General features: G+C 47.7%; 2 protein-coding genes across 4 annotated transcripts in view; both read right to left on the reverse strand.

Moving 5' to 3' along the window:
- The window catches only part of MARCHF2 (membrane associated ring-CH-type finger 2), a 43,549-nt gene extending 40,612 nt beyond the window's left edge, over window positions 1-2,937 (reverse strand). For both annotated transcript variants that reach the window (XM_075723626.1, XM_075723624.1), the window contains exon 1: window positions 2,890-2,937. The gene's annotated coding sequence lies outside the window, so the exon portion shown is untranslated. The remainder of the gene's footprint in view (window positions 1-2,889) is intronic.
- Window positions 2,938-4,378: 1,441 nt separating this feature from the next.
- On the reverse strand, window positions 4,379-24,081 carry RAB11B (RAB11B, member RAS oncogene family). Of its 2 annotated transcripts, XM_075723798.1 has the most exons (6): window positions 24,018-24,058; window positions 19,597-20,638; window positions 17,363-17,558; window positions 15,282-15,475; window positions 13,658-13,738; window positions 4,379-9,329 (listed from the first exon to the last, which is right to left on the reverse strand). In XM_075723798.1, exons 2-6 carry the CDS (start codon window positions 19,691-19,693, stop codon window positions 9,184-9,186), a joined length of 714 nt encoding a protein of 237 aa, XP_075579913.1. In that variant the 5' UTR covers window positions 19,694-20,638; window positions 24,018-24,058; the 3' UTR covers window positions 4,379-9,183. The 2 variants fall into 2 exon arrangements, with proteins under 2 accessions (XP_075579913.1, XP_075579914.1); XM_075723799.1 differs by lacking the exon at window positions 19,597-20,638 and having other exon boundaries at window positions 24,018-24,081.
- Between the last annotated feature and the right edge of the window lie 1,501 nt (window positions 24,082-25,582).

Here is a 25,582-nt window from a genome sequence, read left to right on the forward strand (position 1 = left end):
CATTTGTTGCTGCGATGCTGATGAGCTAGAGCCAACCTGGTCTAACCACGGCAAACACGGCATAAAGATGACAGAGAGAGCGTGACAGCGTCCTCCCCGGGGAACGGCACTGCTGCAGTCGGAGCTGGGAAGAGAACGAGACCAGACTTGGAGAGGTGGAGAACCTGCTCTTCACGTGCATAACATTCACTGTCTCAATAAGCCACGAACTGTGCCTCAGCACAGATTAATCCATCGCTTCAGCACCAGAGAAAGCTATTCTGCACAAACTTCATGGGAACTGCTTGACTACCCTTCCCATTGATTTGGTGCTGCGCTCATTTCCTTCGCATAGAAGTGACTCACAGATTTATTTTTCATATGGCTTGTCTTTTACATCACAGAGACTGTGCGCCTGTTTCTTACTTAGAAGTGGTTAGTGTGTTTTCAAATGGACAAACGTAAGTAAACAGATCAGTTCTCTCTCATGGGAAGGGTTTGAGCTAAGAGCACGCAGAAGCGTAAGTTAACTAGAGTAACTAAGTCTGGGGGGCAGAAAAGACACACCAGTTACGCACTTTAATCTGGAGGGGGAAAAAAAAAAACAGTTTAGAAAACGGAAACTCTAAAATCTCCAAATATCCAAAGCTGAGTCAACGTCAAGTGGGGGAAAAATAAACTCATCCTGTAGTTTATAGTTCAGGATGCCCAATTCCTCTCTTCATCTTCTAAGAAAAGGTTCTCTGTTTTTTAGTGTAAAAAGCCAAGATACTTTAAACAATAGTGAAAAAAGCCCCTAAACAGACATTTTACTTTGTATCTCTGCCTTCAGGATTAACAGTCTCAGAGCCCATATCCAGCCTCAACTTGCCCAGCTTGTGCTGGATGCATTTTGGGTTGATTTTGGTCATGCTGTTTCAAGGAATCTCTGCTAACTTCCTCTGAGGGAAACATTGTGTCCTGCACTTGCTTGATCCGGGCCAGCATCAATAAGCTAGAATGGGAAAGCCCCTCTTCCAACATCTATTAAGGCAAGAACTCTGTCGGAAGCTGTTTACAATTAGTACATTTGTAATACTGCTCATCTGCATGGTCTCCTTGGTGTCCAGCGTGGGTGAGCTCACTCTGCAGCCTCAGTACAATTCCACAGCAAAAAAAGGGCAAACACCTCAGAAACAAGAAACCATTAGTTCCAATGCTTTTTTCCTGTTTCTGCTTAAAGACTGCCAGTGGTATTAATTTGCTAACCACACACAGACAATCCAGGTTTTACAGCTGGTATTTCATGCCCATGGCACACACATTAAGCTCACACTTGGCTGTTTCCTGGGCCACCTGGGCCACTCCCGGCAAAGTTAAGACTTCCTTACTGATGGAAGCTGCCTGTAACGCTCCACTGCGCGTGCTTGGGGGTAGTTAGATCTTGCATCCTCAGCCGGGGTTATTAAATTCACTGGTACAGTGCACACGACAAAGGGATTTTCCAGTCCCAGCTCCTTTCCCTTCAAGCCTGTTTGCGAAGGGTGGCATACCATCACAGTTTCAAATGCACCTGGAAAACCAGGGCTCTTCTAGCCCTCCAAACACTCTCCCCTGCAGCTGTCTCCATAATCCTTTGGAGATGCAAAAAAGTATTCAAACACTTAAGCCTTGGAAAGACAAGGCTAACATCCAGCTGTTAAAAGGATTATTCTGTGCATGTGCAAGCTTGGCAACTGAGCAGGGCTGTACGTCCCCATGAGCGGGGTGGATAAAGGGGACTGGCCGTGGCCATCAGAGATGACCTACCGCAGTGGCATCACAGGCATTCTTGACAAGAACCTGGAAAAAGATCGAGAAAGTGCTAGACGCTGTATTAGCAGGGAAAGACACAGAGATAAATGCTGGCTGGAAGGAGAGTGGAGCAAGAGAATGAGAGTCCCAAGGAAAATGAGGGCTGGTAACAGGGAGGGTTGAGAGGGGGACGCAAACAGTCCCTTGAGGACGAGCAAATAAAGGGCACAGGGTGGGATGAGCAGCACGTCCCCACTGGCAGATCTTCATCACACACACAGCAGGGCAGGACAGCCCTGTCGCCGGACACTGCGGGGACAGTGCACTGAATACAAAGAAGCCTGATGAAAAGCCAGAGCTGCTCCAGCTAACCCTGGCATCTCCAGTTAGCCATCATCAACACTGACTTGAGAGACATCCCACCTGTCTGCTTGTAAAATGGGAGCTCTGCACAGCTTCCTCCGAGAGGACAAGTCACACACCAGCCTGCACTCTCATCGGGGCAGTAGCATCGTACAGCGCAGATGCGTCACGCCACGTTTAGGCGAGCACTGTGGTACTAACAGTGCAGGCAACTGCACGGGTAAGCGAGAACTCTCAGTCCAAGGCCGCCGGGCAGCTTTTTGGTTTTTAATCTTGGTCTCCACATCAGAGAACGTGCTCATATGATAAAGGCAAATGTTTGAGACTCCGAGAAGAGCACCTCCAACGTCACAATCATCTTCCTGCACACGAGCCACAGACTCGTCCCGCAGACAAATCCCACAAACGAGCAATTTTGGTCTCTGTTGCTAGCAGTTAAGTTGTCTCAAGAAAGCTGGTTTAAATGAGATATAGAGATTTACATGTCCCAGTTTAGGAAAAGTCAGTCACAAACGCTAAGCTTATGCCACAGTGGAAGGCAGCTGGTGCTCCAACACGCAGCTGTAGCAAGTTCTTCAGCTGTGACACTGAACTCACTCCCTTGGGAAATCTCGGTAACAAGCTCTACAAGCCAGCGCATTCCCTGTCATGCCACACAGCGCTCACTAGGTCAAAACCATGCGTTAGAACGAGAGCCAGCAGCACTGCAGGAGAGGAGGAAAAGCGAGCACAGGAGTCCACTTGCAAAAAAGCCTTTCCCTACCAACTACTTACACCCCTGGAAATAAAGTCTGATGAACGGATACGAAAAATTGCTGCTCCGAGCCGCCGGGCCTACAACGTTTTTCTCCCAGGGTGAGTTTCTACGCAACGCCCGCAGCCTTTCCTCGCGGGGGTGGGCGCCCGCCCGCTCCCGCCCCGCCGGGAGGAGCCGCAGCTCTGCCTTCCGCGGGGGCACCGCGGGGCCGGCTGCCGCTCGGGACGCCGCGCCGGCGGCGAGCGCTGCGGGGAAGGGCCCGGGGCCGGCGGCAGCGGGCTCGCGCGGCTGCCCGGGGCCGGCGGGAGCGGGCGGAGGGGCCGCGCCGCTGCCGGGAGGCGGCTGCGGAGAGCGCGGCCAGGCCGGCCGCCCCCCGCCGAGACCCCGCGGCGCGGCGCAGCGAGCCCCAGGGCGCGGCTCCGGCGGCGCGCTGCCGGACACCGGGGCGCTGCGGGCACCCCCCGCGGCGGGGACCTCCCCCCCCCAGCGGGGCTGAGGGAGCGGGAGGGGCCGCCGGGGCTCTCGGGCCGCCATCCCCGGGCCGGCCAGAACCGCGGCCCGGCCGCCTCGGCCCGCCCGGGACGCCGCTCCCGCCGCCGCAGCCCCGCACCGGAACGCGGCCCGACCCGGCCGGGAGCGGGCGCTGCCCCCGGCGCCCGCAGGTGCCGCCCCGCCCCGCCCGGTACCTGCGGTCCCGGCGCCCGCGGCCCCTCAGCGCGGCGCGCGCCGCCCCATCGCCGGCTCCTGCGGCCGCCGGGCACCGCCCACCCGCGACTGCCCGCCCTCACCGCGGCGCCGCCGCCGCCCGCCAATCCCCGCGCCGCGCCGCGCTGACGCCAGCGCCGGCACACCCAATGGGCCGCGCGGAACCCGGCCGGCGTCGCAACGCGACCCCGCTGGCAACAGCCGCTGGCCAATAGAGCCCCGGCCGGGCGGCCGCGCCCCGCCCCCGGCCGGCCCGGCCCCGCCCCCGCCCCCCTCCATCCCGTCAGAGGCGGCCGCGCCCCCTCGGCCCCTCCCGGGGCTGCGGGAGCCGGGGGGCGAGCGGAGGCGGCGCGGCGGTGCCCCCTCGCCTCGGGCCGCAGCTGGAAGCCCCCCCCCCCGGGAGGAGCCGGCGCGGCGCGGGCCCCTCCTCTGCCGCAGCCCTGCGCCTGAGGTCTCGGCCGGCCGCGCCCCCGCCCCCCGCGGAGCAGCGAACCCCGGACCGGGCTCCGCCGCCGCGCACGGGGCGCGCTGCCACCTCCGCCTGCCCGCCGCCGGCCCCCGGGAGCCGCGCCAGGGGCTAAGGCGGCCGCCCGAGCCGCCCGGGGCCAGCGGAGCTCGGGGGCTGGCACCGAGGGCCGGCACCGCCGGGCTCCGGCTGCCCCGCCCCGCAGGGCACACACAGCCCGGGCCAGGGCAGGGGCACCCGCGCTGGTGCCGGCCGCAGCGCTCGGGGAGCGGGTCCGAAATTGCGTCCCCACCGTGTTCTACAGTTGCGTTTGGAACAGAACTTTACACACACGGTATGATTTGGCAATCTTTATATCCACAATACATCATAACCATGCACAAAAATCAAGTGATGTGTGTATTTACAGAGTGAATTGCACTTAACACAGGAACCAGGAATAAAAGTAAATGAAAGGAACCTCTCTTCTGGGTTGCATAAAGGCCCAGCGCTATTTATAGCCCACGAAGCCTGATAGACAACACTACTGTGCATTACCTGACCAGTTTAAAATGAGAAATTACTGTTACTTACTGAAACAGTGCAGCCCTGGAGATACCCATTTCATTGCATCATTCCATTAATCACCATTCAAACTCTATTATCTATTAAGAGTCTATTAAGAGAGTCTGCAAGTCAAAAGAATCCAACCTCAGCCCTGACTCACTGTATTTTACTTGAAGGACAGTTAGTCTTCACCTCCAATTGCTTGATTTTTCTTTTCTTATTTGAAATTCAGGCCCCTACCTTTAATACTGTTTTTCCTAGGGTTTTTTTTAATGAAGGAAAGAGGCCTCCCTAAGTGACTGAGTCACTTCACTAGGATCTTTTTTCTTCTACAGAGTCCAGAACCTCTAAGCAAGTTCTTCCTTCATGCTTGGAAGGGAAACAATCACCGAGCACAGGTAAGACTCAACCATTAACAGCCCACAAATCACATCCACAACTCTGGAAGCATGCAGGAATCAAAGCGTCAGGAAGTAAAAATACCTACTGTACATTTTTCCAAGCAGCTTTTGGTAAGTGACCGTCTCAAAAGGCACAGACCAATCCTTACCATCCTGGCACGTCCAGCTGAGAGCGCTCTCCTGTTCACACAAGAAACCGCATTACCAGCCTTTCCACATACTGTGGGGTCATTACAAGTGATCTAACAGCACAGCACCCAAACAGGGGATCTCTACACTGCAGCAATCCTCCTCCTGCTTCTAACCTGCTCAAAGTGCTGAGAAGCAGCCGCAGGGGGAAGAAGGGATCATAGTGCCTTCTCCTTCTACCAAATTTTCGTGCTCTCCACAGCATGCACAAAAATCTTTTGAACGAAGTAGCAAGCAGTCACTCATCAACTGGATTTTTACATTTATACAAGTATAGAGCTTTAAAACTTTCCTATGAGCCAAACTTTCTTGTGCTGTGCAGGCAACAGACAAACTCTCAGGTGGAGATCCCAGACTTTAACTCACCTAGTCTGTAAGCAGCTGACTCAATAGGAAAAGAAGTTAGACTGAGGCAGTCTACCCAATGAATTTATTTTACCAATTACCTGTTTGTGTGCTCACCACCAAATCACTTCTGATGTGTGAATTTTGGCCTTTACTCTCCCCATAATTAACAGGGTAGTTCACAGAAAAGACCCCTGTCTAATTCTACCTTGGAGGACCTGTTCTAAATATCAGCAGGAGCCTTCAACTGAGGTTTATATTACTGACACTGGGTGGTTAGCACCCAGTGCTTTTTAGTGTTATTTTTCAACAGTTAAATGAATGTCATCCTCAACATCCAAGTAAAGCAAGTATAGCACATGTTCCTTCTTTCACAGGCAGCTTCCCTGTCATCAGGAGTTTTACATAAGCCAAATTCTGCCTTCAAACCTCTTATGGCAGACAAAAGAGAGCTGCAACCTTTTCTGTTTTCCTGGCAGTAATACTGAGAGACGCAGAGCCAGCGAAGTTGCAGTATGAAGCAGTCCAGGTGAGGTTACACTTAACAGTTATTTTCACATCAGGAAAGCATGGTTAAGGAGTCTGGCCTATCGGAGAGCTGCTTTGAATGTCAGACAGCTCTTCAACAGCTCAAGCTTCCTCAGGATTCCTCCACGTCTTCCCTCTGCAATTTCAGTAGCCATCACCAACAGTGGGCTGGGTTGTAGCTACAGCTTGAGGAGTGCGCAGTGCTTTCAGCAGGACACCAGGGTACTCAAGATCAAAAGCATTTTCCCCTGTCTATGCACAGAAGATGGTTTTACCAGGCAGAACTGGTCCACTGTCCTTTTTCTATTGGCACTAATGGCCCTGTGCTTAGACTAGGCAAGCGTGTCTCAAACGCACAGAAGGGCTGTGTCTCTAACTGCCTGGAGAGCAGCACAGCAATCTGGGAAAGAGTCAATACCTAGTCTAATAAACTGAGTGACCACAGCAGATAAAACCACCACTTAGCTTACAGCACTCACATAAGCTGTGTGTGTGTACATGTGCATGCACACACACGCTTCCCACACCTCAGGTATACCAAACAGTCCTGCAGCAAGAGGTCTTTCCACGTCACACAACAGATCTCAAAAACAACCCAACCCCCGGCATGAGCAGTATGGGTCCAAGGTCCACCTGCTCTAAGGGGGCTTTGGTCAGCGCACAATGAAGCTGTACAAGGTCTCTTCAATACCCATTCAATTTAGCAGCACTTAAGCCCTAGACATGAACCTTTTGTTGGGAGTCTGAGGCATAGTTTAGAGCCTTCCACAAAAGTCAAAGAGTAAAGAAAATCTTTTAAGAGACAAGGAAGTGACTAAACTGCTTCTCAGCTTCTTATACCAGGCCAGATTGATTATAGAAACTTCATGTTAAGAACAGGATTTGCAGAGTAAACATGTTAATACATCACCCTGAACTAGTAAGTCTTCTTAACAGCATGATTCTTCCTCACACTATTCAACTCATTTCTTTATAAAATGTTTTGTTCAAAATTAAGGAGCCCAGCTCCACTAGTCTCCACCTGTTCTTGAATGAAATATTTTCAATATCTCAGAAATTTCCATTCTCTCTGACGGTGTGCTCATCTGCCAGCCTTCTAAATACTGACCGCACATCACATTCTGGTCTAGGACCACCAAAAAGGAGACATCTCCAGCTCCCAATGGCCGCACCTTCTCTCAACAGAATGCTATTAAAGTAAATACCAAGTGTTGAAAGTGCTTCCCAAACTGAGACACCCTTAGGACAGAGCACTGTGATGCCTAAAAAGGAATTCATATCCTCATTCAATGGGATTAGGCTGCAAGCATGCACCCCTTCACCTTGAATGTATCCTCTAAGGAAAGTTGAAAAGTGGAAGTGCTAGGCACCACGTGCACCCTTTGCTGTGAACTATAGCCCTCTAGTGCATTCAGTACAAAATTAAAGGCATTGGTCTAGAAATCCTATAAAAGAAAAGCCATCAGAGTTAACCGCCCTTAGTTTTATTACATAACCAGACAGAACAGTTGAGACTGGAATGTCAGATTTCCCCTTCAAGCACAATTCAGTTTCATATTTGCTTTGTATCAGGAAAAAAAAAAATCAACTCACTAATATGCAGGTAGGATTCATCAAGTGAGGTATGGTCTCAGAATACAGAGCAAAAATTCACTGCAAATTGCTTCACTAGCTTTCAGAGAGCAGCAGATGGTCTCCAACTCTTCCTGTAGATAGTTTCACCCAGTATTTGCCTCATCACAACATTCAGCGTATACCGGAGGGGATGCAAGTGTGTAAGAGCTAGTGAATGATGAAAAGCCATCATAGAAGATTTTCACAAGCTAGCAAGAGACTGACGACACAAAGTTATGGTAACATTCTTCCCATTCAGCAAAACAAAAGTATTATAGTAGTTAGCCCTGCTGATGACAAATCTGTTACATCAGGTGAAGTACAATCATTTGAGAATTACAGTCTGCAATTCAGTAAAACAGAATAAGAAGGAAACAACAGGTTAGTAGTTATTATGTGAAATCTTAATATTATGCATTTTAGTAGAGGTCAAGAAGATTATGCACAAGGTCAATAGTGAAAGGTCATGAAGAGAAAGTTCAAGATGCTATGGTTCTGCAGAAGTTTTACAAAATGTATAAAGTATTGTGTTTCTCTACAACAACCAAAACCCTTACAAGTGCAGGTATATACATGACATGAAAATATTGCTTCACTCACTCAAACAGGGATAGGAGAGATCTAGAGAAAAAGCAGCATGCAAAAAAGTCCTGGAACTATAGAAGATCCTGCTTTCAGACACTGATCTACAGTACAAAATAAGCCTACTTGTACAGGTTGCAAAAGGTTTCCGAAATCAATATGCTGGCACTTACTGTACAATAATGTTAACTGATTAACATAAGCCATGAATAAATATTAAGCCACTTCATAAAGCCTGCACAAGCAGCACAGGCATTCATGGTGGCAGAGAAAGCAATGCAGACATACTTCATTGTTCCCAAATAAGAATAGAGAAAGATTTCCCAAGCAGGAAATGGTAAACTATGCAGCCAGACTAACTGTATTAGGGGTAATTACATAATAAGTAATGTTATTTTCAACAGCTTTCTTATGTGTGTGCAGCCACTAAAAACCTCACTGTGAGACTTTATCAAGACAGAAAACAGAGCATTTGGTAGGATAGCTATTTTCTTTTCAATTTCTCCCCCATGTTTACAGAAACACAAGAAAAAAAAGAATCTGACTATGGGAGGAAAAAAACCTTGTCACCTAAATGTAGTTATTTCTTCAACTGTTATAGTCAAGTCCCCATGGTTTCTCTCCCAGAAAAAAAAACCCAAAACCATCTGAGGAGAGTGTTTCATGGGATAATATGCAGCAGCAGATGTTCCAACACAAACATGTCTATCAGATCAGTGCCTACATTTCAAGCCCAAAAGTCACCACATTGAAGGGAATTTCAGAGGCAGGGGAACGTTAGCCCTACAATTAAAGCTCTAAGATGAAAGGGGGGACTTGGGAATGGGGTAAAGGAGGGAAGAGGGAGTCACTGAATCACAGGAGATAAGAAGTGCACACAAGTTTCTAAATGAAGCACAGACGAAGTGAAGGGCACAAGAGTCATCTACAGTAGGTCACAGGTTCTGACAGCACTGGAGTTTGTTGGATTTCTGTCCATCCGTGGTTGGTGGGACACTGATGTCGACTACATTGTTGCCAGGAGACTCATCATGTGCAGACCGATCTGCAATCTGCTTCTGAGAAACAATGCGGTAGATTTCTGAAATGAGAACAGACTTGTTAGAGCCCAGAAAGATATTGCCTCCAATGGAGCACATGCACATGTCACAGCAAGCTGTCAAAGAAGATGCTAGAACCCAAGAATGAGATTTTAACTTGAGACCTGTGAAGGGAATCTAGTCTGACCAGCTGTGGCATATAACATCTGACTGGCTTTCCAGCTCTGTAATGGATACGCCAGCTCTGTCTGGGAAAGTTATTAAGACAAGATTCCTGACTGTCTTCCACAACAGTGCTTCCTATCACATTCTTTTTCAATGACTCCATGAACATGGGTATTATTAAAAGGCTTTTTAAACGAGAAAGGAGCAGGAATGCTCATTTCTAAAGTAGGGAATCATCTTATTTTTGATAAGAAAATGGGCAATAATCTAGAAACACCAATCAACAGGATGCTTGCAAAACATCATCGTGCAGCAGCAGTGATGGTTATCTATTTCACACTTTACCTTCTGGCAAGCTGCTACTACCAAATGACAGAAATGCCTACTCCTCTCTGCAACAAATCCATTTTCCCACCTATGACAGTAAAAAGCCACATGATTCCATAAAGCCCCATATTGATCCAAAAATGCTTTTCCTGAAAGAATTAATTTATTTGACTCTAATTTATGCCTGAAAGCACACAGATCCACAAAGCTGTAACCACTGAATAGAGACTGCTAGGTTAAAAGCTTTCAGGAACAAAACATTTCAACTCCATAGTTAGTAGAAATAATTTAAGTTGAAAGGTTCTTAAATTACTTATTTCACTGACTATAAGCCCTTGTTCCAACTTCCCTCCATTGTGAGACAGGAAAATGGCAAGTACCTCCCTGGAAGTCTGTGGTAAATATTATGGTCACATTCATACAATCACAGCCTCAAAACAGCAACACCCAAAGTCTTTAGTAAGGATTAAAAATCATGGGGGACTATGTGGGTTCTGTTTATGTTTTGGTTTTGTATTTGTTTTTGTTTTTTTTTTTTTTTTTCCCCTAAAGAAGCTGCACATATTTACATTGTTTAAAATGGAAACCTTTCACCCAAGACTGATCTCACCAGTGGCTGCCTTCAGCTCTTTTTGCTGAAAGGGATGAGGAGAGCTGGAGGGAGATTGCCACATCCCCCTTCTTCCGTCCTCAGTGGTGTATTTTAATACTAGCTGTTCAGAGCCATTGCCAAGCCCTCTTTTATTTGGGGTAGCATCTGTTTGGGTTTGGTGGTTTGTTGTTGTTCCCCCGCCCCCTCTTTAGTGATCCCTCAAACTGGTGGCCAGTAAGGAAATTGCTCTCCTGCTGCTCCCACCCTCTTTCCTCCTCCAAGTTCCTGTGGTTGCTCCCAACTCACTGCTCTACACAGCACATTTTCCCACGTTTCTTCTCCTCCCTTCGAAGGATGATTTGCCCCCAGGTAATCACTTCAGGAATAGCCTTTTCGGGACTACTCAGTCTTACTAACCAGATCTCCACTGTACCTGAACTGGACAATCTCAACACTTTTGGGAGCCCAGGATGCTGCTAAGAGATAGTGTTTTGAGTTCAGTTTGCTCAGGCTTGACCTCAGCTCAAGTTCCAGCTCCCTACGTATCTTATCTGTTACAGCAGACCATATTGGGGATCTCTCCTAGAGCAACCTTAGCCATCTTCTCTACCCAGGGTCAGTCTCAGGACAACACTGCAAGGGAAGACAGGATGGATGGCGACCGCTGAACTACGCTCAGAGCACTAAAACTATGGATACCATCTCAGAGCGCCAGGCAAGTTGCCTCAGATCCAGCCAAGTGTCACAGATAAGCAGTGAATCTGCTATAAGGCTGCCCTACGCAAGAGACAGTCCGAGCTCAGGCACCAGGCGGTCTTCTCTACAGCTTTGTCTCAACAGCAATATTCTCCAGCTGCTGCACCAGTAGCTCTAATAACGCAAATCTTGCTAGGCAGCAAATATAACCCACTCCTAGTCTGTCAGGCTTTTTACTTATAGGAGCAGCTTGGCTATCCTTTTTCTCCTGCCTGCCACTTCTTGGTCATCTTCCTCTAATTGCAACACGTTGCTGGTACCAACAGAGTTGGCCAGCACCAGACCTAGTGATCCCAACACTTCTTACTGCTTTCTTGCACACCTCTGCAAAAGAAACCTAAAAGAGCCTGCCTTACAGAATTCACCATATTAAAATTCAGTAATAGGCTCTTATTCATAATCAAGAAACAATAATACAAAGCCAATTCTTTGGTCAGCATCCAATAAGCAACATACACCAGACACTTCCTGATAATCAAGCAGAACCAGAGCAAAGGCTCCTTCTCATTTAACTGGAATCAGTCACAATAAAGCTCAGAAAATGCTCATCTTGAGATGTTGTGGGACGTGTAAATCAGGCACAACTTCACAAAACAGTGTACAGGGATGTATACATACTGTATACAGTTTATCAGTCTAGAATTCAGCTATGGTAAGCAATAGTCAGGAATTGGATCTTGCCCACTCTTCATGTTCACAGTATGGATCTTAAAGAGCTTTTCAAGAGACAGAATAAACACACTGACAATTGTATGGTGTTTTCCCCTCTTTAGGACGAGATTCAGATCTCATGGGGCAGCCAGAGGTAGAACAGTAATCCAATACCTGTTTGATAGCCCTCTTCCTATTTAGATATGATTTTTAAGGGTTCTTTGCCAATTACCAATTACTTCATTTTAGGAGTGGAAGACTATGTTTTGAAACATCAACTTCCCTGTCGCTTCAAACAATATTTTGAGATATGACTACCACAGAACACAGAATGGAAGGCAGAGTCTCTGAAAGCAGAGATGCTCAAGTTTATCAGGGTTTGTTAGATCCAGCTCAGCAGTCCTGCAGGCCCATGCCGGTTTCCTTCAGACACCCTTGTGTGCGACAGCACCATGCTTCCCAGGACTCCGCTTCTGAGGATTAGCTCAGGCACAAACCTACCCAAATGCAGAGTCACCTCAGACTGGTGCCAGAATAATACATCCTCTGGAACACAAAGTGCTAAAACATACAGTGCTGACACACTCATACAAACTAAAGTCTAACTAAAGTTAGAGTAAGATTAGGCCAAACCGCAAGTTCAGGAAAAGTCACCCTCCCCAACTGAAGTAACAACACAGAGATCAGCAGCACTTATTTTAAGCATCTCTCTTGCTCTGTGTGCTTCCCACTTCCACTGCCTGTAGGCTACATATCTCCCAGCACGTCCTCACCACTTCCAACCCTGTCCTTCCTCCTTCTCCTACCTCATGACCATACAACTCAACACTTCTTGGCCAACCTCAGTTTGAAGGAAATCACTGAGTTCCCCATGTGCTGCATCTAGCCTAGAACAGAGCTGCACTCTTCCAGAGGCCAAATGAGCACTCAGCTCAAATTTGCAAAACACCAGCAGGAAATCCCTGTGAGCCTACTGACAAAAGTGCTTTGGCCATGGCTTAGCACAGTAAGGAGGACTTGTTTATCTACAGTAATAAAGCTTTACTGGTGAATTGTAGGCCTCGTGCAGTAGCCTGCTCCCTTACTCCAGGGCCAAGAAAATGCATGCAAGCAACAGCTTTACCTTAAGGAATAGACATTCTAAGCCCCAGTCTGAAAGAGGAAAAAAGCAAGTAGTAGAATACTACTACCTGGAATACCTCTGATACTACAGGCAGTGGGCCTACTGCACGAGCTGTGTAGCATTCCCATACATACAGCAAGTCTGAAGCTGCAACTGAACACTGTGCACTCAGTAGCCACATCTACAGCAGTTATACATGCTGAGGAAAATTCTTGAGCAGTGGAAATCATAAGCCCTGGCCTCATTTTGGCCTGTGACCACTATCATATTCTTAAGACAATTCCCGAGACTCTTCAGGGACACTCCCAGAAGGCAGCCTGCATGGCAGCTATGCTGTTGGTGCACAGTCACCTACAACCCTTGCCATCAGCTGAGAACAAGAGTTCAGTAGTCTGGACAAAAATATTATGTACCAGCCTGCTTTGGTGCAAGAGCACACACTGGAACATTTAACTTCCTAGCATGGCTGTGGCTTCACTGCCTAGATTTTGTGCAGGCACAGAACTACCAGTGCCTTTACAACAGCGCTATTGCAATAGCTTGAATCTATGGAACATCAGGAGACTAGAAACCCCCAGATTCTTGGGCAGAAAGGCATGTGTGGGGTGGGAGGCAGAACGCAAAGGTAAGATTAGAAGGCTTGCCAACTATCATTCCCAACATTCATTTCCAAAACATTCTAGATAACTGCAAAACTTGCCCATGAAGAAGATCCACTACCTCAGGAGGTTCTCTGAATCCGTAACAAACCATACCTGTAAGGATGTTCTTGAAGGCTTCTTCTACATTTGTTGAATCCAGAGCGGAAGTTTCAATAAAAGATAAGTTATTTTTTTCTGAAATAAATAACAAGTGGTTCAGTTAAAATGTTTAATAGCACTTTATTTCACCTTTACTTCGAGTTTTCACCTTTATTTTTAGGCCAAATCAGCCGCGGCACAGTCTTCCCCCCCCCCCCCCCCCTTACACTAAGAACAACATGGTGCACCATTTACTTAGCTGCTAGCATTTCAGCAGCATCACCTTTGACCACTGCCTTTCCATAGTGTGAGAACATTTTCCTCGCTGCAGCCCTTGTTCAGTCAAGCAATACAGTATTATTCTCTTCTGGCTACAGATCACTCCTAGAAGTATCTTGAGCAAGAGCACAGGCAAAAGCATATGTTGGCTGCAACAGGAGACACAATTCTCCTCTGCAACCCCAAAAAGATAAACACACCTACAGTGTCCTAATCAGACCTCACCTCCAAATTACAATAAAACCCCTAGTAATGCAGTCTATTTTCTTCTTTCCTCTTACAATGCAAATGATTTTTTTTTTAATTAAAAAAAAAAAGATTGTGATTAACACCCAAACATCATACCTAGAATGGTACTGTACCACCTGCCCAGAAATAGGCAAATTTCAGTCATCGAGCTTAAACAGCAACACCTGTACCACTACCAGCTATTTAAAACAGCCTTAGTAGGAAGTCAGGGGCAAAAAATAAGATGTTGAACCAAGTGACCAAAGTAATGCATTATCTAGGGTGCTTACTAACTTGTTTTGTTTCTCTTACATAGACTTCACCTCTCATTCATCTGAAAATTTAAAGCAGTTTTACTAACCACGGGATACTTGCTTACTAGCAAACTTCAGAAAACCTGTTAAACAAGGCCTAGTAACATTTCTACAAGGATTTTAAAGGCTATACATTTAAATTCCACCTCCAAGCTTGATAGCCACACAAAAGTAAGCTGAATGTCCCTGGGCCTGTAAGTGCAAAAGAGTATTTGACCAGTATTCTGCAAGGTAAGGAAGAGAGACAGAGGTAATGCAGTAGTGGCAGCAGCTCACGTAATGCACTTGATTTCTCCCAACAATCTGCAATCTCCAAGTCTGATGATCACTGCCTTTAAACGAAACTAGCTGACACTACTATATGTATCAGCACTCTGGAGCAAAACTACACCATCTAACAGAAGGTTCAGTATTCATTTGCAGCTGTCCACATTGATACGTACTCAGTAGAGCCAGGCCTCTAGGAAGGAAGGAAAGACATTTTGTGTTGTGATATTTTATACTGTGACATTTTCTCTTCTAAATGTTGTTTACTGTTTCTAGCCTTGCTAGAGGAAGTGTTTAATCTTCAGCTATCAGGCAGCTCAAGGACAGTGTTTCAAAAGCAGGTACTACCACTAGAGTATAAAAAAACAAAACAGAAAACCACCACAAAACAACCACACACACTATTTAATAAGCCAAGATATTTTCATTAAAAAAAAAATCTTAAATGCCTTTTTTTAGGGTCAAAAATAAAACTTGAGGTGAAAGTTCAGTCCTGGACAACAACATCGTGATTACAGCTTGCACCAACCCAGAACACACTGTCTACAAACCTGCAAAAGCTCGGGCCTCATCAGTGGGCACAGCTCTCAGATGGCGGAGGTCACTCTTGTTGCCCACCAGCATGATGACAATATTGTTGTCTGCATGATCTCTAAGCTCCTTTAGCCAGCGCTCCACATTCTCATAGGTGAGATGTTTGGCAATGTCATAGACAAGAAGAGCCCCAACAGCACCGCGGTAATATCTGAAACCATAAGGCACATTCCTTCAGAGAGCGCTCCATCTGGGTTATGCCAACAAACCTGGTATCTGGCTCTTCTATACTGGTTACTACTAAAAAGTTAAAAACATTCCCCCCCGCTCTGGAAAGAGTTGTGCTGATGCAAATACTGTTGTTGGGGTTTTTTTAAGCCTAAAATCAAGTTCCAAATGTTGGGGTTTTTTAAGGGCATTCCTAAAAAATTCCAATGTGTGTAACAAAATGCCAAAGAGACTGCGGAAGCCGTGACATTTTTAGTCTGCTGAAACAGTGCGCAAGAAAACTCGCAATGCATTTCAGAATCAGTACTCCTAGAAGGTTTTTGTTTAGTTATAACTTATCTTTCCACCAGGAAAACAGTCTTTAGTAAGATGTCAGCATTTGTTGCTGATCTTTCAAATACCTCCTGTCCCTCTTAAAAATTAAAGAGGGAGACTCTGGGCTATATTGGCACTTATCCACAAGCCCATAATCCGAGAATACAGTTTGTTTCCTCAGTGCAGGTTTGGGCCCATTGCAACTCAAGCCAAGGGCTTAGGACAGCACAAGCCAATCAGCCAATATCAGCAATCCTATAATGTCCATATCTCTCTTCCACACAACCCTACCATTTCTTCTCTGCTCCACCAACACCTGTCCGACACATCACTGAACCGATTCAGGGCACAAAGTCAGCTGAAAACATTCACTCCTTACTTCTGGTTGGTGTTCTGCTGGCTTAGCAAGCTGAACTGGCTTAGCGGTATGTCAAGCAAGAGCTCGTGCCAGCCCAAAGGAGAGGCAGGATCACAGGACCACAAATGCACTGATTCTCATCAGCCAAGTCTGTTGTTGAATCAGACTCAGCCAGCAGTTTTTCTGCTAAACTGTTACAGCAGTAAGAACAATTTAAGGGTCACAAAAAAAAATCTGAAAAACACACTAACAATTATAGAAAAGAAACTTACATCTGCTTCTGCATTACTTTGGTTTTGCATTCCTTCCCTATAGATTATTCCCTTCAGGATCCACACTCTTCTGTTTTTCTCCCATCTATTCTACATTACCCTATTTCACTGCAATGAAAAAAGTTCCCCTTACCTTGCATTTAATACAAATGGCTCAATCTGTGCATGATTCAGAGACAAGTTTGTACCTTTAAAAACTGATATACATCTGTAACACTAAAAAATTTTAACTCGCTGATCAAAATATGCCCTGGATAACTAGGCCTGTCAATAGGGTTTTCTTTTTTTCCTCTAAAAGATACTTTTGCCTATTACCAGCATAGAAACACATACACCCAGAGGTTACATCTTAAGACACTGTCTGTATTAACAAGGTGCCGTACATGAAAGCTTCTCAACACCACTGTTCTAAATAGAGATGTGCCTAATGCTGCAGTCAGCATTATCACAGTTGCCTTCCTACTTACTGGTTATTCAGCACATACTCTTGGACCTAATTTTCAGGGCTGTGACTAATTCAAAGTCATTAAGACTTCAAGGTAAGCTACCATGTCTAGACCAAAACTCGATGCCAAACAGTACCCAGCTTGCATCAGAAATGGCACTCATTGCACATGATAAAGATAGCACATCCAGGGCAGGTAAAAAACCCAAACCACAAGACTCAAACAGAATTTCCCACACTTTTGATTTAACCTGTTGTATTTTCTGTAATAGTATCATTAGAATCTAAAAATTACTTTCATTATATTAATCAAGAAACACAAAAGTATTTGCTACCTTATGACTTGGATCTACACTGAAGTCTGTCATAATGATTTTGCATGCGTCCCAAACATGTTTCATTAATTCTCTACCCATAAATTTATCTGTACCATCTCTGCCAGAATTCTGCTGTTAGCCTGAGTAAAGACATAGTACTCACGCTGAGGTAATGGCACGGTATCGTTCCTGTCCTGCAGTATCCCAGATCTGTGCTTTTATCGTCTTCCCATCCACCTGGATACTCCTGGTGGCAAATTCCACCCCAATGGTGCTCTTACTCTCCAGATTGAACTCATTGCGTGTGAAACGTGACAGAAGATTACTCTTCCCAACTCCAGAATCTCCAATCAACACAACTGAAAGAAAAGACATTTTCGAAATTAATTCTTCATCCCAGCGTTTACATAGCGCAGTGGTGCTATCTGGCTGCTATGTTGCCTTGCAGGCAGGACCCAGAGGAGTTGCGCAGCCAGATAAACATAACACAGGAGAAAGTTATGCTGACAACACCTCAGACTTTACTACTCACAGCTTGCTTCCCCAGCCCCAAAACAGCCCCAAGCCTTTTTGTTGATAGCAGCTGCTCAGTTCCTCAGAGATGGAAATGAGAAATTGCTACAGTGACTGTCAACAGCTCAACAGCTTTGGAGGCCCCAAGCCACCACCAGTAATTAGAGGTAACTAGATGTGCCTTGCATTCTCGACCTTTTGCAGAGGAACACTGCAACCCACATTTTAAGAAACACTACAGTCAAGAACATAGCAACAGACTACCTGTCTGCCTGACAAAAGCCTGTGTACAGTATAAGCCTGCTCTATTTTTATTTTAAAAAAATCCAAAAACCAAAGACCAACAGAGTAAGTAAACAATTATTTGCAGTCCCTGTTGGGGTCATACAGGCTGTTTTATTTCAATAATTAAATCCATAAATATGTTCACCATAAAATGGGGAAAAATAGGAGATGTTTGACACTACAAACAAGATACAAAGCAAAGCAGAACTTCATCCAGCAAAATGAGTTCTAGTGGATTGCACAAGAAGTAAAAGATGCGCTAAAAAGCTCTGCCTCCACACGAGGTGTTGCCATGTTAACACAAAAATGTTAATGCAGAGAGATCTTCAGCACAAAACCCCCAGCTTTACTGAAAGGAATTGTGAAAATAAAAGGTACATCTTGTAGTAGGAGTTTCCCCCTACTTTGGGGCTGAAGCTCTCCGCTGATCCCGAGGCACACCTCTCTGCCCTTCCTGCTGGAGCAGGCTGCTGCTTCACACCCAGCCACACTTGGACCAGGCTCTCCGTGAGACCTTCTCATCAACAACTCCAAAGACAAGATTTGTCATACTAGGTTATTTACTATGCAGCCAACACAACTACACACATTTTCTTAAATCCCTGTAATATTGACTAGAGCAAGAAATACCTGAAGGGAAACAAGACTAAAAGCAATTAAGCCATCCTCCCTTAGTCTCAGCAAATACTGTGTCATATATGAGTGTGGTATTCAAGCTAACAGACTTGAGCAGAAGGAAGAAAGGCAGTCTCAGTGAGGTTTCTTCAGCCTTGGGAAGATTCCCTACTTTGGTTCAAAGTACAGATTTGGTGATCATCCTCATTCATACGATGTGTTTTTCCTGTAGAAAAGCAGACATGGGCAGAAAACATTCCTGATCCCTCCACAAGAAGTTACAGAAGACTTCTCATTACACGCTTTCAGAATGAGCTCACCAGCGTTCTCCCAGGGCCAAGGATCGTACTTGTCTTTTAGTGTTCTGCTCAGGCCATTGTTTCAGGATACAGCTCTGGCAGCACACTGCTCCAGTTCACGTACGTCCCCACCCCTGCGAGCACATTCCCAAACTTCTGCTATAGCCCTCTGTTACTCTGCTGCGACAGCTCCGGAGCTGCACGGGGAGATTGCTGAAATGCTCCTGACGCCCGCCCAGCATTTCATCCAGCTGACAGCACAGATAGACGGACAATTGTGCTAGCACAGCTGAACAGTCAAAATACAACAGAGGCAGGAACAGGCAGCCAGTGGATCGTGGCAAGGCGCCACAACTCCCCACCCGGGATAGCTTAAATCAGCTCCTCACAGTGCTCTGCCTTCACTGGCAAACAGCCTCAGCCATTTTTTAGGGTATGAGAACAGATACATAAAAAAGATTTTATTATGAGTTCTAACTCCAGGATTTTGTTAGCTTTATTTTCCAGACGTTCCAAGAATGTGCTGAAGGTCACCCATCTTGCACAGTGATCTGCTGGCTCGGAGTAGGCTGTACCCTAAAGCAAAGCCCTGACCATAACCAGAAGGAGGTAAGAACATCCACCACACAAGCTAGACCAGCTTGGAAAAACCCTGAAGCTTCAAACTGTTTCCAAAGGGAGTTACCTTCTCGTGAATCTGCAGCTCGAGAAAGCACAGCTGTCTTCCCAGGTTCTAGCCACCTCCTATCCTCTGGCATTTTCAAATTATCAGCTTTGTGCATAAACTGTGCAAATGGTGCTCAGGTCATTAATTCCATCTGTCGCAGGAAGAAGAATCAGGGGGTCCTGGGCTACTTTAGCTGGTTACTCGCCTCTGCTGCAATCTGGCAGCAAAACACGAGGCTCCCCTTTACTGGGCTGCTCCACCTTCCAGCAGAGCTTACAAGAGAGCATTTTTGAAAAGTAACAAAGGCAGGCAACCAGATCCCAACTCGGTAAATAACGTTCTCTCTACCTTACAGTCTCCAAGTGCTTCTTGTTAATACTCAATCTTGAGCATTAAACAAGCATTTTCACTTTCAGGAGAAAGATACAGACTGAAGGCCCACATGCAGACAGAACCCACAAGCTTTTATTTTCTATGGGAATTGAGCAAGAAGATACCTTCAAAATTCTGGAGTAAGTGATTAGATCTTGGGAAAGTTCCTAAATTTGGGAACAGGCCACCAGACAGCACTGCCTGTTCAAATGCAGAAGTTTCGACAGAGTAGAAAAGAAAGTTCCAAATCAGATCTAAGAGCCTGAATACTCCCTAAACACATCTCAGCAGAATTGATGAAGCCACGCTCCCTGAACGGCCTTTAGGGCCACACTGGTAACAGAGAGATGCACTGGTTTTAACCTGGAAGTGACCCGAACCAATAACCAGCACCAGTCATCATCAGACGGCTGCAAGCATGCGAGCAAGCCACGCTTACTGCCCTATTTACATCCTGAATCACGGTGCTGCTCCTTCAGTCTTTCCTGATTTTCTCTCTCCTCCACCGCACGGTGCCGGCCTGCGGGCTACCATTCACCACACCACCCGTCCGTCAACAGCGAAGCATTCAGATCTGCCACCGTCATCACCCCGCTTCCCATGTCTTGTTAGGCCTCACAGCACAGACCTCCAGCCGCCCGAGCAGAGCACAATGCCCCACCCGGACACTGCTTCGTAGCTCGGGATCCTGGTACAAAGCAAGCAAAAGACAGAATTAAACATCCAGGGCAATACATTGTTGGTAAGGAAAAAAAATGAAAGATCAAGTTCATGATAGAATTTTAAATACATTAGTTTATTAATCTGGCAAAAAGAATATATTCTTTTGAACAGTCAGGAAGATTAAGACTCTTTCTAGCAGAGGCTACGTAAGCAGAGTTCATTATAAATATTAAGTACATAAGGTTGCCAGATATTGATGACTAATATGACACGCATTTGTTTTTAATAAGCACAGCCTTTGTTAGGCTTAAGCTCTAATCAGAGCAGTCTAAATTCCCACAAAGGTAAGTGAAAGCTGTTTTTTCTATGGGTGTTTTTTCCTTCCTTTTTCATGAGCCAGCATATATCTGCACAACCTCAAATTTAATTTTTAAAATAAACACTCATAATAGCTAATCTTCTTCAGAGGAAAATTAACGTGCAGGTCACATGTTAATAGGTACAAGGCTTCCAATACTTTAACAACTATTAAAAGGTCATGAATTCAATTCCAGATCCAACCCATTCAAAACTCATCATGAAAAGTTCCTGCTTTTTCACCATCCCAGCTACAAAACTAATCAGGAACAGAGCCCGGAACCGCTGGCTTTGCTTGGGTTACATCACCGAAACGCATCTACAAGAAGATCCTCGCAGCCTCGTTATTCTGCGCAGCTCTGCATACAGAATTCAGCTTGTCCTCCCAAAGGTTGGCTCAGTCATTTCGTTAACAAACAACATTTTGTTGTGATCAATAAAATAAGTACTTCTGACTGCCGGGATGCACACAAAAGAAAGGGAAATTGGGAATAAAGAGGCACTACTTTCACGAAGCAGCTTTGACTATAACCACACTCGCATCCCCAGAGTTCCACCAAACCTTGAATTAGTTTTTGCCTACTGTGGGCTAGGCCCAATAAGCCAATAACGTTCGTCTCTCCTGCAGCCCTACTGAAATGGCCGGTCCTAAAGCACAAGCTGATGGACGATGTGAGTGGTCGTTCTTGTGTCTGAGGGAACACTAAGAACAGCGAGCCAGCTATGCACAGAAACTGCTGCTACAAATTCCTTGGCCATTTTCACCCCTGAACAACTGTTTCATGGCCAGTATTTCACATGAAAGAGACTAAATAAATGGGGCTCTTTGCCTTTTAAACTTTTCATAAAGCTGATTAATATAATCTATGCTAAATGACAGAAGTTCCTGTACAAGCAGTTCCAGATCTTCCACTATAAAAAAAAAAAGTAAAAATTGTGCCTTTAAAGCAACACTGCATTCAACTGGAGTCATCCTAAATAACATTACAGTGCAAGGATGCAAATTTAAGCTTAAATAAGTGCAACAGTGAAAGCTAAAATCAGAGTCCAACCAAGTTTCCTTTGGAAATAGGTGGTAGGGGAAGTGGTCAAACATTACATTTAATAAAAATAATCTTTCCCAGGCTGCAACCCTTCTCTACCATTATTTCTACCTCTGACTACTGCATGTGCCTGATAGAAGAGAGTTCAAAAATTGTCTGTGTAGCTAAGAAGGGTCTGAACCAGAAGTCAATCAAACCCCTGGACATTATTTTTTTCATTCTATCAATTCCCCTTGATATTTAATTCCATTATTGGAGGGGGCGGAAGGGAAAGGAAGGGGAGTTGGTCCGACAGGGGAGACCTCTTCCCACTTTGTCCCATTTACATTCATTATTTCTTGCCTAGTCCCAAAAAGCCTAGAAGGAAGGAAGGAAAAGATGAGTAGATAGGGAAGGGGGTTTTTGTGAGTTTGTTTATTTAAAAAAAAAAAAAATCCACACAACTACCCCTACCCAAAGAACTCACAGAAAAGGTCAATTCTCTTCCCCATTTTTCATTAAGTGCTATAAAGTATGCCAAGTTACTTTGCAGTACCAACACAACAGTATGGTTCCTGACACAATTAGCTTTATGTTAAGTTTCACTCCAGATAAAATTAAAAACACATTTCAAAGGGGCATAAGTATTTTTAAAGATGAATGCAGCTTTGCCTACCTAATTGACTAGTCACAGAAAGAAAAAAAGAAACAAAGTTTTTAGGCTTTCAAATTCCTGGCTATTACACCACTTGGGAAATAGACAGTGGAATGACTTCAGAAGGAAACTAGTTTAGACCCAGACAATTTAGCATATTTTTGGAGGCTAGTCTTCTGCTTTATAGGCAGAGAAGAAATAAGTTTTTTTCCCCCCCCATCTTGAAGACTGTAAAACAAACACACCGAAGAGGCAAATACATCCATAAAGTATTTCCAACAGATGAGTAGTTGCTGAAGAGTCGCTCTTTCCTTTCATCAACAAGCAAGTGTGGAACACCGCTGCCTGTGCTCCCTACGGTGTGCCCCAACACCGACCTCCTGGGCAATTTTCCAGGCAGCAAACACACACCCACACCCCTTGCAGGGCACCCGAGCACCCACCAACGGCAACGTTCACCTCGCCTTTTGTAAGGGTGAGCTCTTTGGGCGAGTCTGAGGGTTTCATCCATGCTACCAGAGGGGACCAAGCGTAAAACAGGTTGGGAAACACGAAGGTGAACATTTCACGCCCATCCGCACTATTCCTTAGGCCTCAAAGGCGGAGCAGCGGGACGCACCAGGGAAAAGGTCAGCCTGAGCATCTTTACACACACAGGACACCGACCTGCAGCAACCTTTACAGGTGCAGGACATCAACGACGATAAAAACCACCTGAGCCAGCACAAGAGCAGCACTAAATCCACCCAGCAGTTAGCTACCTTCTCACACAAGCCCTGCACGCAGCTGCTGGACAACCCCAAGTGTCACAAGTATGGGACAGAAGTATTAAAATAACCCCAGGCAAAGCCAAACTAGCACTGTGGAGCCTCCCGGCCTCAGTTCGTAGCGTTCAGCTGGCAGCCCGTGAAGGAGTTCTCCACTGAAGCTGAAGTTTTCCCAGCTGCGGCTCGTTACCGGGGCCGATCTCCTGGCCGACCCGCATCAACGGCACCACCGCCCGCCTCCCCTCCAGACCCCGGCCAAGCCCCGAACCTCGCCCCCGGCCCGGCCCGGCCCGCACAGCCGCCCGGCTGCCGCCGCGCAGCCCCCGCCGCGCCGGGCCGGGGAAGGCCCGCGGGGCTCCCCCGCTCTCCCCGCGCCGCTGCTCCGCCGCCGCAGCCCGGCAGCGCGCCCGACGCCAGGCCCAGCCGGGCCCCGCCGCGGCCGGGGGCGGCGGGCGCTGCCCGCAAGGCCGCCCGGCGCACAAAGGCCGCGGCGGCCGGCCCGGGCCCGGGGTAGCGCAGCCCGGCCCGGGCCCAGCGCCGCCGCGGGCCCACCGAGAGCCACGGCCGCCCTGACGCGGCGCGGCCCGCGGGCGGCGGCGGTACCTTTGAAGAGGTAGTCGTACTCGTCGTCGCGGGTGCCCATGGCGATGGCGGCGCCGACCCTCTGGCTGCCAGGCACCGAGCGCGGCCCAGCCGGGGGGGCCGCTCCCGCCGCCGCCTATCAGCGGCCGCCAGAGCCCGCAGGAGGCGGGCGGCGCGCCAGACCCATCCACGACGCCCAACGGGCGACGGGCGCGCCTCTGACTGGCGGGCGGCACTGCCCAATCGAAGGAGGGCAGCTGGGGAGGGGCGGTGCTTGGGTGCCTGGGCCGGGACCCTGCGAGACGAGGCGGGTCTGGGTTGGGGCGTGGCCTGGGGTGGGAGGGGCGGGGCTTGGAGGACGGGCGGGGCATGGGGCGGGGCCTCGGCGGGGGCGCGCGGAGCCCAGCACCGCCCGGCGGCGGCGGTGGGGGGGGCCCGGCCCCGGTGGGGGGGGTTCGGGCCCGGTGCGGGGGGCCCGGCCCCGGTGCGGGGGGTTTGGGCCCCGTGCGGGGGTTCGGGCCCGGTGCGGGGGGCCCGGCCCCGGTGCGGGGGGTTCGGGCCGGCCCGGGCGCCAGTGCAGCACAGAAAGCAAGGGGTGGAAGGCCCGGGGGGATGTCCCCTAAAAGCACCCAGGCGGTGCTCGGCTGCGGTTCAAAGGCGTCGCTCCCCGCACGCCCGGCTTTGCTTTTCTCTTCGGGCTGTTCCCCGGGCTGGGGCAGATCCTGCCCCGCGCAGCGCTCAGGGTCTCACCTTCCTGCGCCAAATACCAGCTGAAAAAGCTGTTCTGGCAAAAAAAGCCCCCGCGCGGTGACACAACTTGTTCTAGGAAAACATTTCCCCTTTTTTTTTCCTGGCATGGCTTGAGTCAATTTCCTGAACGTATCGGTGATAACAGCAAAAGGCCATTTCGCCACTCGGGGAGCGCCTCCGAGCAGGATGGCCTTCGCCTTCCCGACGGCAGAGCTGCGGCCGTTCATCCTGCGAGCACAGCCCAAGCCGGGCCAGCCTCAGAGAGCCGCTTGGAGACCCCAGGGATGAACCCGCTGCTTTGACGACCTCGCTTCCAGTGTTCACCCTATGCAACGTGCCCCCGCACAGCACCTGCACGCCGGTATCTCGTCCGCCCGTTTAATGCGTTTGATTTGTGGTTGCAACAAACCCTCACGGGGAAGATGATGGCTCCCTCCCTTCTCTCTATGTGGTGTGCAGGGAAACATGCTCTGCTCATTAAACGGATTTCTCGCTTTTCTGGGCTGCATTCATCATGGCTCATCTGCCCTACTTTCCCCAGAGGAGTCTTTAGCCGGCTAAAGGATTAGTGGGTCTCCAGTCTCACACAGGAGCAAGGCTGAGACAGTGGGGAGGAAAAAAAATGGCTTTGGACTTATTTTTGCCAGCCTTGGGAGATGCTCAATGTGTGAGCAGGGGGCAGGGAAGGGGGAGATGGTGGTTCAGACCCTCCGGACTGTGTGTCACTGAGATGCCCTCGACTTCCCCCAGACACCCTGGGCAGGCAGGATCGTGGTTTCTAATTTCATTTCCCAAATATAAGTGGTAATAAATGTGTGGGAGCATGAGAAGAGGCA

This window comes from Pelecanus crispus, chromosome 20, assembly GCF_030463565.1.
Source record: "Pelecanus crispus isolate bPelCri1 chromosome 20, bPelCri1.pri, whole genome shotgun sequence".
Classification (NCBI taxonomy): domain Eukaryota; kingdom Metazoa; phylum Chordata; class Aves; order Pelecaniformes; family Pelecanidae; genus Pelecanus; species Pelecanus crispus.